The sequence below is a fragment of the Apostichopus japonicus genome, chromosome 23 (genome assembly GCF_037975245.1).
Source record: "Apostichopus japonicus isolate 1M-3 chromosome 23, ASM3797524v1, whole genome shotgun sequence".
Lineage (NCBI taxonomy): Eukaryota > Metazoa > Echinodermata > Holothuroidea > Aspidochirotida > Stichopodidae > Apostichopus > Apostichopus japonicus.
The window spans coordinates 7,257,872-7,272,154 of record NC_092583.1 but is presented as its reverse complement, the minus strand read 5'-3'; the positions used below and the strand labels follow the sequence as shown (position 1 = coordinate 7,272,154).

At 38.0% G+C, this 14,283-nt stretch overlaps 1 protein-coding gene across 1 annotated transcript; it reads left to right on the top strand.

Annotated features, from left to right (window-relative positions):
* Positions 1–7,648: 7,648 nt before the first annotated feature.
* LOC139964478 (carboxypeptidase B-like) lies at positions 7,649–12,303 on the top strand. The gene is made up of 4 exons (XM_071966068.1): positions 7,649–7,746; positions 10,618–10,821; positions 11,563–11,647; positions 12,083–12,303. The coding sequence occupies exons 1-4, from the start codon at positions 7,657–7,659 to the stop codon at positions 12,253–12,255; spliced, it is 552 nt and encodes a 183-aa protein (XP_071822169.1). The 5' UTR covers positions 7,649–7,656; the 3' UTR covers positions 12,256–12,303.
* Positions 12,304–14,283: the final 1,980 nt, after the last annotated feature.

Genomic DNA, 14,283 nt, shown 5'->3' with positions numbered 1-14,283 from the left:
TCTAAAAGCAGAAAAGGAAAGCATTGAATCAGCAAGAATTGGTAAAGCCCTTTTCACATTTTCCCAGATAGTTTGGAACGATCCGTAGCGCACTGGCATCCGTCAGCCTCCGGAAAGGCGATGCTGCTAATCCAGAACGGGTTGTTACGGGTCATATGGGTCCAGTATGGGTTACTACGGCGTTGTTACGGGTTGATATAAGGATTGTTACGGATAGCTTCCGGGGTCTACTCATCCCACACCTTGACATTGACCTCTGGAAACCTCGCCATAAGTAGATGCAGATCTGGATCCAGGCCTAGATTCAACGTTGGATCCAGCCTCTCATGACTCTGTAGCGGCCACTGGCGGATCCAAGGGGAGCCATGGGGGGCCATGGCCCCCCAAAGGTGAGCCAAAAAGTGTTTCCGAACATCCGCTAAATCATATGATTGGAAATTAAAAAAATCAAGAGGAATAGCAGTGGTAGACTAGTCTAAACTTTTTCGTTTTCTGGTCAGTTAAAATTAAATGCAGAGCTCCCAACTGACCCGCAATTCGCGGGAATTAGACCCGCATTCTAACACCCAAACCCGCTGACCCGCACAAGCGTCCGAAAAAACGCATTGTAATTGTCAAGTATACATAAAAAAAATTTGCATCAAATTTTGACTTAGTAACCATCATTTCTTTAGCATTTAGCATAATAGAGTATAAAACCTCCTTTACAGCAACATTTGAACCTCAAATTAGCCTATAATTCTTTTCATTGGGGCGAGCAGCGAACATTTTCATGCCACGGGAAAGAATGAATTATCACCTACTATTCAATTTATTGATGTTACATCCAAAAAAATGCATATTTCTCAGAAAATTGTGGGTGGCAAAAGCCTTTCTAAGTGCCACCATTTTACATGTAGGCATCACCAGGATTCCAAAAAAATTAAAAGGGGAGGGGGACACCCCCTTATACCTGTCCCCCAGGACGGCGATTCGTGGCATGGACCAGCATTTGCCTTCTCAAGAGTTGGGAGCTATGTAAATATATAAGCATGAGGATTTACAGTTTAACACCATTTTGCAGTTACAGGCTGGTTGTAAGAAATTTATAACCTATGAGAAATAAAATTTCTTGAGAAAGATGATCCCAACTTTGTTTTATAAATATTTTAGAAAATTACAACTGGGAAACATTTTTTTTAGAAGTAAATTAACATCACCATTGTACACTTTTGTCGCACCAAATTGCATTTGAGGGCATTCAGCAATAGAAAATTTCCAAAGGGGAGGGGGGCACCCCCTCCCCTTAGACCCCTCCCCCATATCACTCTAATGCCACTTTGGCCCCTCCCAAACAAAGGCCCTGGATCCGCCAGTGGTAGCGGCTAATACTTTGCTCTTGCTCTCCCTCGCGGTGCCCTCCTGTTTGATGGATAAAGGAACTGCTGTGACGTAGAAATGTGCTCTAATCAATGGAGAAAGGCAGATATGATTGAATAGTTGTGCAAGCCGCACTACTTGACACATGCATCGGGTACCTCGATTCGAAACAACCTATACCAAGCCGTATCAACCCGTCACAACACGTTTCGACCGATAACAAGTTGTGTCAAGCCGGAGTGCAGACATACCAATACCAATACTTCACGTGCTCTTTTTCTTTGTTTCAATTCGTTCCAACCCGTAGTGGGTCCATCGCCGATCACGTGATCATGGCTTACTAGGAGTGAACTAGGGTCCACTAGGGGTTGCGAAATATCGTCTACGGGTTGCTACTGGTCCGCTCATGGTCCTCTTCGGGATTTTAATCTGTGGTTGGACTCGAATTTTTTTTAAACATGTTCAAACTTATTCACGGATCGAAAGGCCACTATGGATCGGTACGGACTGCCACAGATAGGTACGGAACATCCCGGATCATGCCGGGTCGGACCAACGATCATGCCGGATGTATATGTAGCCTCGATCCGGCAAGACCCGGCGCGTGATCCAGGAAAGTGTGAAAGATGCCTAAGTATTATTAAGTATAGAACAGATCATAGAACAGTTTGTATTATTAGCCAGTAAACCCTTAGTAGAAAAGAAGTGTGTGTTTATGAAATTAGGAAAATATTGTGACTAGACCATTAATATGTTGAATTATGATAAAATATTCCAATGTTGAAGGTATTACAAGGTGACAACATAATCTTGAGCTTTACGGAAGTAGATCGATGAATAAGAAATATGTTCAGAAAATGTTACATGTAGTGTGAAGTGATTATAGGTACATTTAACTGTGCTAAAATCAGTTGGTTATATCAACTGAAGGCAAGTAACCTATACAGTCAAGTTCGTGTGTGTATGTTAACCTATGCAGTCAAGTTCGTGTGTGTGTGTGAGGGTGTATTTGTGTGTGTGTTTTTGTGACATCCTAGATTGTAAACACAATATCTCAAGATCGGTAACATCAGCAGTTAACGTATTCGGCATGTGGCTTCCCCACAATTAGTAAAACGACCTTATAGGTTTGGGTGGAGTTCAAATGTCATTTGGTCTCAGCAGAGGGCAAAATGTGAATATCTCCAAATTCTCCAGAATCTGAACATCCAAGGAACTCATATATGCATAGTAGGATAGCCTTATGTAGTGTACAGTTTTTGCACAATTTGGTGTCCGTCAAGAGTTCATTTCAGAGTCACCAGGGGGCAAAACGTCAAATCCTTGCATGTGGCTTCCCTACAATGAGTACAAGAACCTTATTGTCTGTGGTGAAGGTCAAAGGTCATTTTGGGGTCATCAAATGTCACAATCTGTTATGCCTTATAAACACAAAAATTGTAAACACGATAACCCAAGAAACGTTTCATCACATAGCTCACATTTGGCATATGTCTTCTGGTAGTGCACAAGAACCCGATCATTTTGGGTGGAGATCAAAGGTCATTTTAAGTCAACAGAGGTCCAAATGTCAAAATATCGAATTTCCTCATCTTGAACACTTTCCTGTAAAAAGATAATATATGCATGGTAGTAAACTTGCTGCACACTTTGGTATAGGTGAAAAGCTCATTTACGTTTAGCAGAAGTCAAACCCTACATATTGTCTAAAGGTCAGGTATGGGGTATGGGTGTGGGAATGATTGTACAAAATGTGAAGTCTTCCTTGTTAATCTATTCCTAGTTTTGGTGGATCTTCGTTCTCACCTGAGATCATTGGAGCAATACACTGGTACTAATTTACTACTAAAGTTTCTCCTTTCTCTACTGTGTGTTGATGAGTGTTTATGAAGATGGAAACAATAATTGTAGGTATGTGTCAATGTTCACCTGCGTTTAATCATCAAACTGCTATGAAACTTTAAATGTTGCACTATTCCTATTGTTCTCATGTGATCACTATCTAATAAAACAAAATAACACATCTAGGTATCTGTTGTATATCTGAAACAACTTTATATCAACTAAACTAAGGTCATTTGGGAGTCGATCATAGATTAACTAGTGAAGGCTAGACCACTTCAATATGTCAATTAGGAGAGGTTTAAAAATTAGATGAAGCATTTTATGACACAGAGAAAATAAATTTCAACATCGTCATTATCCATTCAAGTGCGGTAAATGCATAATAAAGGTATGTTCTGTTAGATAACGAAACTCTACAGTGTCGAACTGACAAAGTGTTAAACATAATATACATGTTTAGAAGCGGTGGGGGCACATCACAAGACCCTGATAGTTGGTATGTTTTCTGAGCAGTGGCGTCGCCAAGGGGGGGGGGGCAGGGGGGCACGTGCCCCCCTGGAAAACCTAGTGCCCCCCGAGTGCCCCCCATCTGAGATTTGGGTTGGTAAAAAAAATATATATATATTTTGTTATATTCAACTCTCATCATCTGAGTTGGTTTTTCATAAGGACAAAGAAGCACAGTAATTCGTATTTTCTTCAAATGAGCTGCGAAAAAAATGAAAAAGTTTATCCTTGACCGTCGGGTATCGAAGTCGTAACCCGCGCCATCACAACAGATGTCGATATTTCCATTGAATGTGTCAGTGCCCACGCCATACCAGCGGCTATACACGTCCGCTTCGCGAGCTACATGCCTGTGAGAAGGGAGGGTACTGCGTATGTTGCCTTGGTCTGAGGTTGACAGGTTAGGAGCTGACGAAATGTGAGAATGTGAGGGTCCGCAGGCACCATACTTGCCTATATTTGTGGACCCATATATTGACCCTGTTGTGTAGGGGGTACAGAGGTCATTTGAGGTCAGATGCTTGTAGGAACAAATGGCGAATGTTCACACCTGCATACTGAGCCATGCACGATGTGTGATCAAACTTTGGATTGCATGGTGAGATCTCTGATAGGAGCCAAAAATAACGATGCTGGAACCTGTTGCATCTTAATAGATAATGGGAGAAAACGAGAAGGACAAGAAAGGAGTCGGGGGTCATGCACACATTAATTCAACAAATGTAGGTTCTATTGATAGGGTTAGGCATAATATCGACAGCATGTGGTTCATATCCTCTGCAAAATTCTGCGCGTTGTTAAAATCATTACCTCAAAAATAGCAATTTCTGGAGATATCATCAGATCGAATTCAGCATCAAATGTGGCACCAATTTGCATCTAGCCCATCCTCCGTATGCGAAAATTTTACAAAGGGGAGGGGGTATCCCCTCCCCTTAGACCCCTCCCCCAGGACGGCGATCCGTATCCACCTAAGTGTCCCCCCGATCAAATGCTGGTGCCCCCCTGTGCCCCCAGACTGAAAAGTCTGGTGACGCCACTGTTTCTGAGTGTGTTACATCCAGATTTATATATATGTGGCTGGGGTAAACTCATTTAAGTACAGAGATCATACGGTTCTCATGAAGACCTTGATTATAGATTTTACTTTGGCAAACATATTCGCCCATAACCCTTTTTGAGAAAAATCACAACCTTGCGTACGTATATACCTTTGTGGAAACAGAACGGTTTGTTGCATTCCTATGGACAGGCTGACAAACATTAATTCCTACACTTGTATCAAGGAGCTTCTATTCATATACTGGTGTACTTCACGTGACACGGCAAGCGGAAACTCAACCTGTCAACGACAACTTTCACTCTCTTTTCGACGCGATGTTTTATGTGCTTTGGTGCTTTAAAAGAGTGAATATTGATATTTATTACTTTTTCATCCTTGATTTGTTGATATATTTGACTTGTTTGTTACAAAGTTTAACAAAGCCAGGACATGTATATAGAATATGTATATAGAGAGTTAAGTTTATCTTTGCATTTTGCTGTTTTTTTTAATTATTTTTATGTGAACCGGACGGCCGTGGCCTGTTTGCTGGGAAGGGTGGGGGGTGGGGGAGCTGTCCCCTGTGATTTCCACTTCCTAAATGAAAGTAGGCCTACGATACACCCATATACAATATCGTTCATTAGCATTACAAAGTCACACTTTATCATTTCCGAGGAAAAATTTAAAATATAAATAAAATATAAATAAAATGACATCCCGTCATACAAGAAAATGTATGTATATATATATATATATATATATATATATATATATATATATATATATATATATATATATATATATATATATATATATATATAATGAATATGTAGCAAGTGGTATGACAGATATATAGTAAACTAAATAAAGAATAACACACCAGAAAATTCCACTTCACGACCGGTTTAGTCCTTTTGGGACTCATCAGGCGAAGGTAGGAATCGAACCCCCAGACCTTGTGTCACAAACCGAAGTCCGTACCACTCGACCACGGTGTTTCTACTGGTGTGTGAATGCGTATAAATTGGCTTTGTATAACGAATAGTTACCACATCCCAAGAGTAGTATACACATATTATAGTCAATTTGACGGAACGATCTTGGCATTAAATGTCATCCACAACTGATTTAGGATGTTTTGCGTCAACTTCCTCGTCGCTGTCCTGACGAGTTTTGCAGCCGCAAAGGATTATTCAGGGTAATAATTTTTAAAAACTTCATGTTTGTAACGTATGTTTGATTTTATTAGTTATTAACAAACTCACTTAACAAAATATTATTGGGTCCCATGTTTTGCTTAATCGCTACTCAGTGGAACAAAATGCAATTTAAATTATTCTAGACTGTAAAAACGTTATAAATATATATTTAAAAAAAGTTCATTTTTGTAACATAAATAAGTTTGTTGAAATTTATTTTCCATAGTACAGTGGTCTATGGGAGTCGGCGGCTCTTTTGTCCCCAGTCTAAACAGTGTACAATATTCGCACGTTGAGAAAGATCATATTCTGAATTTATATGTTTCTTAGCAACAACTTGACTGATTTTCAGGTACTCCCTGTTTTAAAGCCCTTTATTGAGGCATGCCAAACCGACTATACACTGTTTCTGGTAGTTGTTGCTAGTTAGAGACATTATGGAGGGGGAATGGGTACGTAGCGGTGAACAATAGAAGGTCACGTATATCATTTTGCCACTGATGTGGTAAAAGATCAGTTCAAAATACCGAGTTGTCAAGGCGACTTAACCGAAATACGAAAAAAACGATTCCTTCTTCTTAAGACCATGGTCTTCAAAGTGGGGATCCCATTTTAGTGCAGTAATATTGCCAATTGTTGTGGAGAAAGTAATAAAATGGAAAACCGTTTAACATAAATACTTCACAAAGTGCAAAATATAACCACTTGTGCAAACTGTATACCAACAAAATTACATGAAATCAATGATCAAATATGGTTGAGTCTCATATTCTTTTGTTTTATATATTGTTAGGGGACGGGGGGGGATACTTGGTGTGGGGTTAAATACAAATCCCAGTCACTCACAAACATTGGGGAGATTAAGAAGTCTGGTGAAATCAGGAAAGTCAGCAGAAAAAAGAGAAATATATATATATATATATATATATATATATATATATATATATATATATATATATATATATACATATCTTCACATATATACATCTTCAAGACATGTCTCCAATATATGTAGAGGATTAATTTCATCAGGAGAATCAAGTGGCTTAAACGAAAGTTAAATTTGGGTGTCGTCAGCATACATATGGTATCACAGTATCACTTGCTTTTTTATATGATGTGTGTATGATTAACGATGAGATGGGTATTAAATACATCTTGGTTGATTTAATTTATCTATACAGTGATGTGATTTTGTTATTTTAACAAGAGAAGAAAAGTCACGGTCTTATTCCTTTCGACAATGTGTTTTACCGGTAAATGTCAATGCGATTGTACCAACACAATATGTCACGTATTTCTTGATAAATTATATTAATGTTTATCGAAAAGACCATAGGCTTAAAGTATTATGTTGTTTTTGTTATTGTTTTTTGTTATTATAAATATAAATATTTGTGAATATTGTATAATATAATACTTCTAAGAGGAACAAGAAATATCATCACAAAACAAAATGTTTTCACTGAACCATATAACACGAAGAAAAGTATTTTGGTACTGATTTTACGCCCAATGAACATTGACTACTGTACCTATATAAGTATTTCTCTTAACTACAGGCTCGTTCTCTAATGTAGAACTTCCCAGCCATGTTTTGTGGATTTGTATTTTTTCCTAACAATTCATGTAAAGCCATATTATCTATGCTCACAAGACTTGATTGATTTTTTTCACCGCATATTTTAGATCAACGCGTGGATGACGGATTTTGTTGCTGAGAACAATGAATTTGCTGAATTAGAGGCATTTGCTAAGACGTGCGAGGGAAGATCCGTGAACATAATAAAGGTAAACTGAAATTTAATAAATTTAAAAGCAAGAAGTAATCCTTATTTCATGGCCGTTTTGACAGAATGAATATAATTACTAAAAGGAAAAAGCCGCAACAAGAGAAAACAGTTATCTTGATTGAAGCAGCGAGTCAATGTAACATGATTTTTAAAGCTGAGATAACTATGTGGAGGATGCCAGGACAATTTGCTTCTGGCGTAAAAGGGAGCGGGCATTGGACTTTCCGGGCTTGGAGATTTCGTTTCCGTTCATAATGTTGCTTATGTAACGGGATTAAGACTACAGACATTTTATTGGTCGATAAAACCGACTGTTGGTCATGAAAAGCGGACTAAATGTCGATGAGGTTTTTTTTTAAATTCAAATCCATGATTAGTATTTGAAAGGTTCAACTATTTAAGAACTTGCAGATCAAGAAAACATAACGTTACTTTTGTGGGGCTGTGGGACGCCTTTTACTTATGTCCTGATTTATTCAATTAGGCTTTTATTTCGATTCCGTTTCCTACTTGTAAATGTTTTCATACTTGTACATGTACTAGCAAAGTGTTGTTTCGTGTAACATACTTAAAAATACGAAGAATTTATGTTACAAATCATAAGCAAATTCTGATTACATTAATGATAAACGATAAATAAACTAAGGAACAGAAGTGTTGCTAGTGCGCCCATCTTGTATCACATCCCCTTTAGCTGACCAGACTTCAATGTTTACAGTAATCGTTCTTCAATCATTATTTAAATCTTTTTTTTTTAACTCTCTGAAGTTACATATTTTTAAATCATTACTTTTTAACTTGATTCTTTCGGTTGGTGAATAAACCTTTGAAAGTGATAATCAACATGAGATATTGAATTGGTTTCACTAGAATAGGACAATGTTTTGTACTTTCATGTCCCACTCAAAACAATCGTTGTGACAGTAACAATGAATATTTTGATTTTATAAGATAAAGGTTAGGAACTGTTTGTACTGTCAGTGATAGTGTTTTGAAGCATGGTATAGGAGGACAGTTTGGAGTGCTAATAGCTTTAGGAAATTGTCCAAAGTGGCTGTAATTTTCATGAAAAGCAGACTCATCGTTGTCTTTGCGCTCATCTTGCATCTCCATCCCGTTATGAGCCTTCAATATGTTACAGTAGTCACTGCAAACTGAAATTACGTTTTTTTAAGTCATTTTGATTTAACTTTATTCTTTCTGTTAGCTCTCCTCGGATTAGTCTGATTAATCGAAGCCAGTATTTTTCATCATCGGTGGTACGCATGCGTGAGAATGGATTACGCCAGGTACTATGATGTACACTGCCAAGTCTGTAAATTTAGAACCTCTTTCAACCTGTATTATATCTTTCCAACTAGGTATAATGTTAGGGAGTTGGCAGCTCTTATTCGGTGCTTTCCCCCCAGTATAATCTAAAATGTTTACTACCTCTCTTAACACTTTTAGACAATATTGTCAGTTCAACAGCAGTGTTATTGTATACCAGCCAGAGTTGTCCATGCTGTTCGCGTTTTGGATTCCATGTACATCTTCACAGTTCAACCCTGACGAAGTCTAAACCAGAAACAGACCTGTCACTTCTTACTTACAATTTAGGATTGAACAGGCTCTTTCTTCATTCATGAAAGCCATAGTTAAAAACGTAAATACATAAGTGCAACTTCCATATCAGGTTTCTTTTCTATAATGTTCGGTATAAGTTGTATTTTCCTTTGCCGTTTCTCTTAGCTGGTGGAGCAGTATGACTCATCAAAGAGAGATACTTTACTAGATATCATGGAGTTCCATATTGTTCCAGTTTTCAACCAACACGGCTACGAATATACGTGGACTAATGTTAGTGCATGGATTTCGTTAGCTCCTACAGAAGAATTTTTCGATTTCGATTTTTCCGCATATGTATCACACTGAAGCCTAAGTTGTTGGGACACCAAAAGTTGCTCCATAAATGCTATATGTTATTTTTTTTAAATTGGCAACCACTATACGTATGTATACCATTACCACCTGCACGGAAAGAAGGGCTGTATCAACCATACTTCCCCACTCCCCTTTAAATGTCCATCGTGAACGCCCGGATACTTTTGTCACGCAATTGTGATTCGAGTCTATTTGTATATCTTGTATTTGAACTTTAATTGATGTTATGCATTGGTATAATTAGGTTACATTTACTTGTAATTAAGGAACATATTGTACACAAACTTTGTAGAATCCATTCGTACCCAGCATTCCAAAAAATGTTGCCACTTTTACGTCGAATAATATATTAATAGTTTAGACGCTTACAAATATAACAGACCGCACCCTGATTCCAACTTAAAATCGTATATATACGTAATCTAGAGTATAAAACCCGTTGGCTAAAACATCGTCGTAATATCATGCTACGAGTTTACGGAGCGAACGTATAGATAGGACTTATATGCATACGTAATCTAGCACAAGGTAGAGGTAAATCCAAAGTTATTCTTATACCATATACCATAAAACTCCAACTGGAAAACTCAGAGAACCCCCTCACCCCCGTACAACCTTCTTGGTTTAATAAGCCCCTCCTCATACCACATTATACTTCTCTTGAGGCCTGTAGCCAGGATTTCTATGTTGGGTTACCAGAAATTTAAGGGAGGTGTAAAGTATTTCTGCTCTGTGACTTCGAAGTTTTTTCATCCACTTGGTGGTACATATGTGATGGGGAACTTTAGTTTGAATGTGGTTACTCCACCCCACACACCTATACCCCCCCCCCCCACCTCACGGATGCCACCCAGCATGTCTTCGAGCATGCTTCTTTTTAATATATTAGGAAAATATATTTACAATTATAATTTTGCTTATATTTTCCTCTTGTTTTGTGTTTAAGCTGGGGGGCTCCAGTAGTTCCCCCTGTTCAGATACCTACATGGGAACCAAGCCAGCCTCTGAGATTGAAGTCTCCAACTTGCAGAACCACATTCTCTCTATGAAAGATCGAGTGAAGATATTCATGGACGTCCACGCTTACAGGCAGTACTGGATGTACCCTTATGGGTATTCAACCGAACTACCTGAAGATGACGACGATTTAGTAAGAAACTTGAAATCTGTTCCTGGTTCTATTCCATATGATATGTTAGGGTGCGGAGGGAAGGGATGGGGGGAGGGTATAAATGAGGTGAGACCCTCAATATCGTTTTCATAAAGGATAAATGATAAATGTTAACATGCAAAGGAGAAAACTTAATAATTAAAGAGGATCCCATTTGATGTTACGTGGTGACATGTCAAGAAATATATGCCATGTCGCTGCTATTTAAACGAACAGATAGCCTAACGTTCTTTAAGTATACAGATCAAAGCCTATTCTAGTCAAATCACAAACGATACCAATAAAAACAAACAGGTAATGCATGTAAATCACGTACAGTAGTAGCAATAATTTTCAAAACAAAGTCCTCAAATGGAGATGTGAACAGCAAGTTTTCTTACTTAGCATAAGAAACGTGTAATATGTATGATATTCATTGTCTCGATGGCACAATTGGTGGTTGCCTGTTCTCTGACGTAAATAATCGGATAAAACAATCACCAAGAAAACATTGCAAACCGCTCGTCTGTAAATAATGACCATCTTCATTTCAATATCAACTCTTCTGTTTTATCCCTCTCTATCTCCACCTCTCTCTCCACCTCTCTCTCTCTCTCTCTCTCTCTCTCTCTCTCTCTATTTTCTTCTCTTATCTCCACAGCTTTTGGAATTGTGTATAAAACATTGATTTTATTATAACCCAAATTTCATACAATTCGTTCTTTCTTCCCCAAACGACAGTATGGTGCTTCCAGAGTTGCCGTCCAGGCTATCCGTGCTACCCATGGAAAATGGTTCCAATACGGCAGCATTGCTAATGTGATATGTAAGTAAAGAGAATGATGCGTGCCAGTACTGTATATACGTTAAATACGTTACAATTGTTCCAATAGAAGCTCATTATTCATGAGGTTTCAAAACATTTACGGATGTATCAGGTTGATCTTCCGGTGGCAGGTTGATGCGTGTATCCTCCTTGAAACCACAGTGACTAAAACACTGGTGCAACACAAACTTTTAAAACATTGCATCTTTTCTAGCAAAAGATTATGAAAAAATAGCTCAAACTTCCCTCATCAATAACGGTTTGTTTCTTTAATAATGTCGCTAAGTGTTTGATTTTGCCAACTAACCCCTTGATTTGAACAATCATAATGTGTAATAGCTTGAACTTGGTAAAATATAAACACATATTTAGAGGACATCAGAGGAAATATGAAAAATGAATATGCCTATGTTTGTTTTCGTTTTTGCGTTCCAGATGTGTCAAGTGGTTCGTCAGTGGACTGGGCCTATGATGTAGCAGGCATTAAACATTCATACGCTCTTGAGTTGAGAGACAGGGGTCAGTACGGGTTCCTCTCCCCGCGGATCAGATTCAACCCTCGGCTGAAGAATTCTTCGCTGGTGCAGAAGCTATGGTCAGATATTTAAAGATAGCCAATGACTTATGATCGTAAGCATATGCTACTGAATACTCTTAAGAACACACAATAATAGGATTGATATAACAAATAAAGAAAATTATGATGCATAAATGAATTTCGGACCTTACGAATGCAAGGTATAAGAACATAATGGTTTATTGGAGTTAGTATAAATAGTTAACAGTCGGTTTTTTGGGGGACAATTTTGCATTGGAAAAAGAATTAGCATTTCATTCTACTCCAAGCTATATCCGCCATTCCATCAACCAATATTTGAAATTCCACTAACATATTAACCAACGGTCTTTTCATCTACGTCAAATGATGGTGCTGGGTGTTATTGATAAAACCTAACAGAGTGACAGATGTGTCTGCAACCCTTGTTGATAGTATATTTATCTATTTAAGAAGTATTTAAAGAAATGTATTTTATCATACACGTGAATTGACTATAGTATTTGACTTATAATAGTTGACATTAAAACTAGCAATAATTTCTTATTTATTTTCAAGCTAAATGCAAAAGAGTCATATCCATATGTTTGTATTTATTATCCAGTGGTGTACTTAATGAAGGTCATCTCAGTTAAAGGGCCAGACTAGAAATGGTAACAACTTCATCTTGTTCCTTTTTCTTTCGTTTTCATATTTACGTTGTTGTTGACTTTCATTTAATTTTGACTAATAGCTGTCATAAGAAGTCATCTTTATCGACAGTTTGTCACAAAGGCGCATGCGTTGTCTTCCGACTGTTTTGGTCTGATTAACATATTGGTTAGTAAGATTATGCGTCGTTGTTTTGTACCTCAACCAAGTAGATCTAACTGACATGACCTAACTCTGAACTGTGTGCCAAAACCTGGATATTTGATATCAGCTTATTTTGGGGCTTAGTCTTAGTTAATTTGTGTTCATCGCAGTTGAAAAGGACACCGCCCACCAGTTAATAAGGTTTTTTTTCAATTATATCGTTCCGAAATTCTACGTGATTTGTTGTAAATGTTATTGTTCATTTTTTTTTTAAAGAATAAACTCTTATGAAGTGTTTTTTTGTTTGGTGACTAAAATATTCTGCGTTACTGTCATTTAGGACTGGAAACGTTCAGGTCATGGATCGCATTTTCCTCATTTTTATGGTGCTTTCAATGCAAGTTAAGTTCCCGATGTAGAGGTTTCCAACTATCTAACGGGGGAGGGATTGGTGGAATTAAACACCCCACCTCTCTCCCTATCTCCCTTTCTGAACTCACTCCAGCTAATTCCCTTCCCCCGTCCTATGTTCTCCTTAAACCTCCTTATGTCCTACCCTTCCTTTCTCTTTCCTGCCCTCTTTTCATCCGGTTCTTCACCTACTAATTGCTAGGATATGTTTAGTTATTCAAACAAAATCGACGATAAACGAATGAAAACGTACGGTGTTATGGAGTTGAGGAGAAGTAGACAAAATATTTTAAATATACCTGAAAGAAGATTGAAGTATAGAAGAGGAAGGAAACATTGCGAGGATTATTACGTTTCCTGTTAAATTATTTTGGACTCATCAGTGAATACACCTTGATCAAACTTCGGCTGTTGTCAAATATATTTACGGGGATAGTGGTGATTTTAACCCCCCCCCCCCCAAAAAAAATAAGCCAACTTCCAAAGTTTGGAGTCAACTGGTGTATTTTGAGGCCTAATGTAAATGTAACTTAGGTCGAAACGCAGTGTCATGCGGAAACTATTGTCTGTGTTTGAATGGGAATGTACAACCTCTCACACCCTCTGTATTCGCGCTCTAGGTCCTCCTGGGCCTGGAGGATTGATCTGACATCCGACTAGAAATAGCGATGGGGGACATGTCCCCCTTCACCCGCCTCCTTGTGCACGCCATTGAAATCAGGTGGCTATAGGGATGCTAATATCAATGAAACTTCCAACAACAAAATCTGTATTAAGAGCGTTTTTATAATGAGGTAAACGAAAATAACAACAGAGGTTTTAAAAAATCTTACACGAGATATGAAGAAAGAGTTCATTTTAAACATTTCCTTTC

What these genes read in the sequence shown, in the direction of transcription:
- LOC139964478 (XM_071966068.1), top strand. Translation starts at nt 7,657, where the DNA reads ATGACGGATTTTGTTGCTGAGAACAATGAATTTGCTGAATTAGAGGCA. An exon ending in GATCCGTGAACATAATAAAG is followed by an intron (nt 7,747 to 10,617) that starts GTAAACTGAAAT and finishes TTTGTGTTTAAG; the next exon opens with CTGGGGGGCTCCAGTAGTTC. An exon ending in CAGCATTGCTAATGTGATAT is followed by an intron (nt 11,648 to 12,082) that starts GTAAGTAAAGAG and finishes TTTGCGTTCCAG; the next exon opens with ATGTGTCAAGTGGTTCGTCA.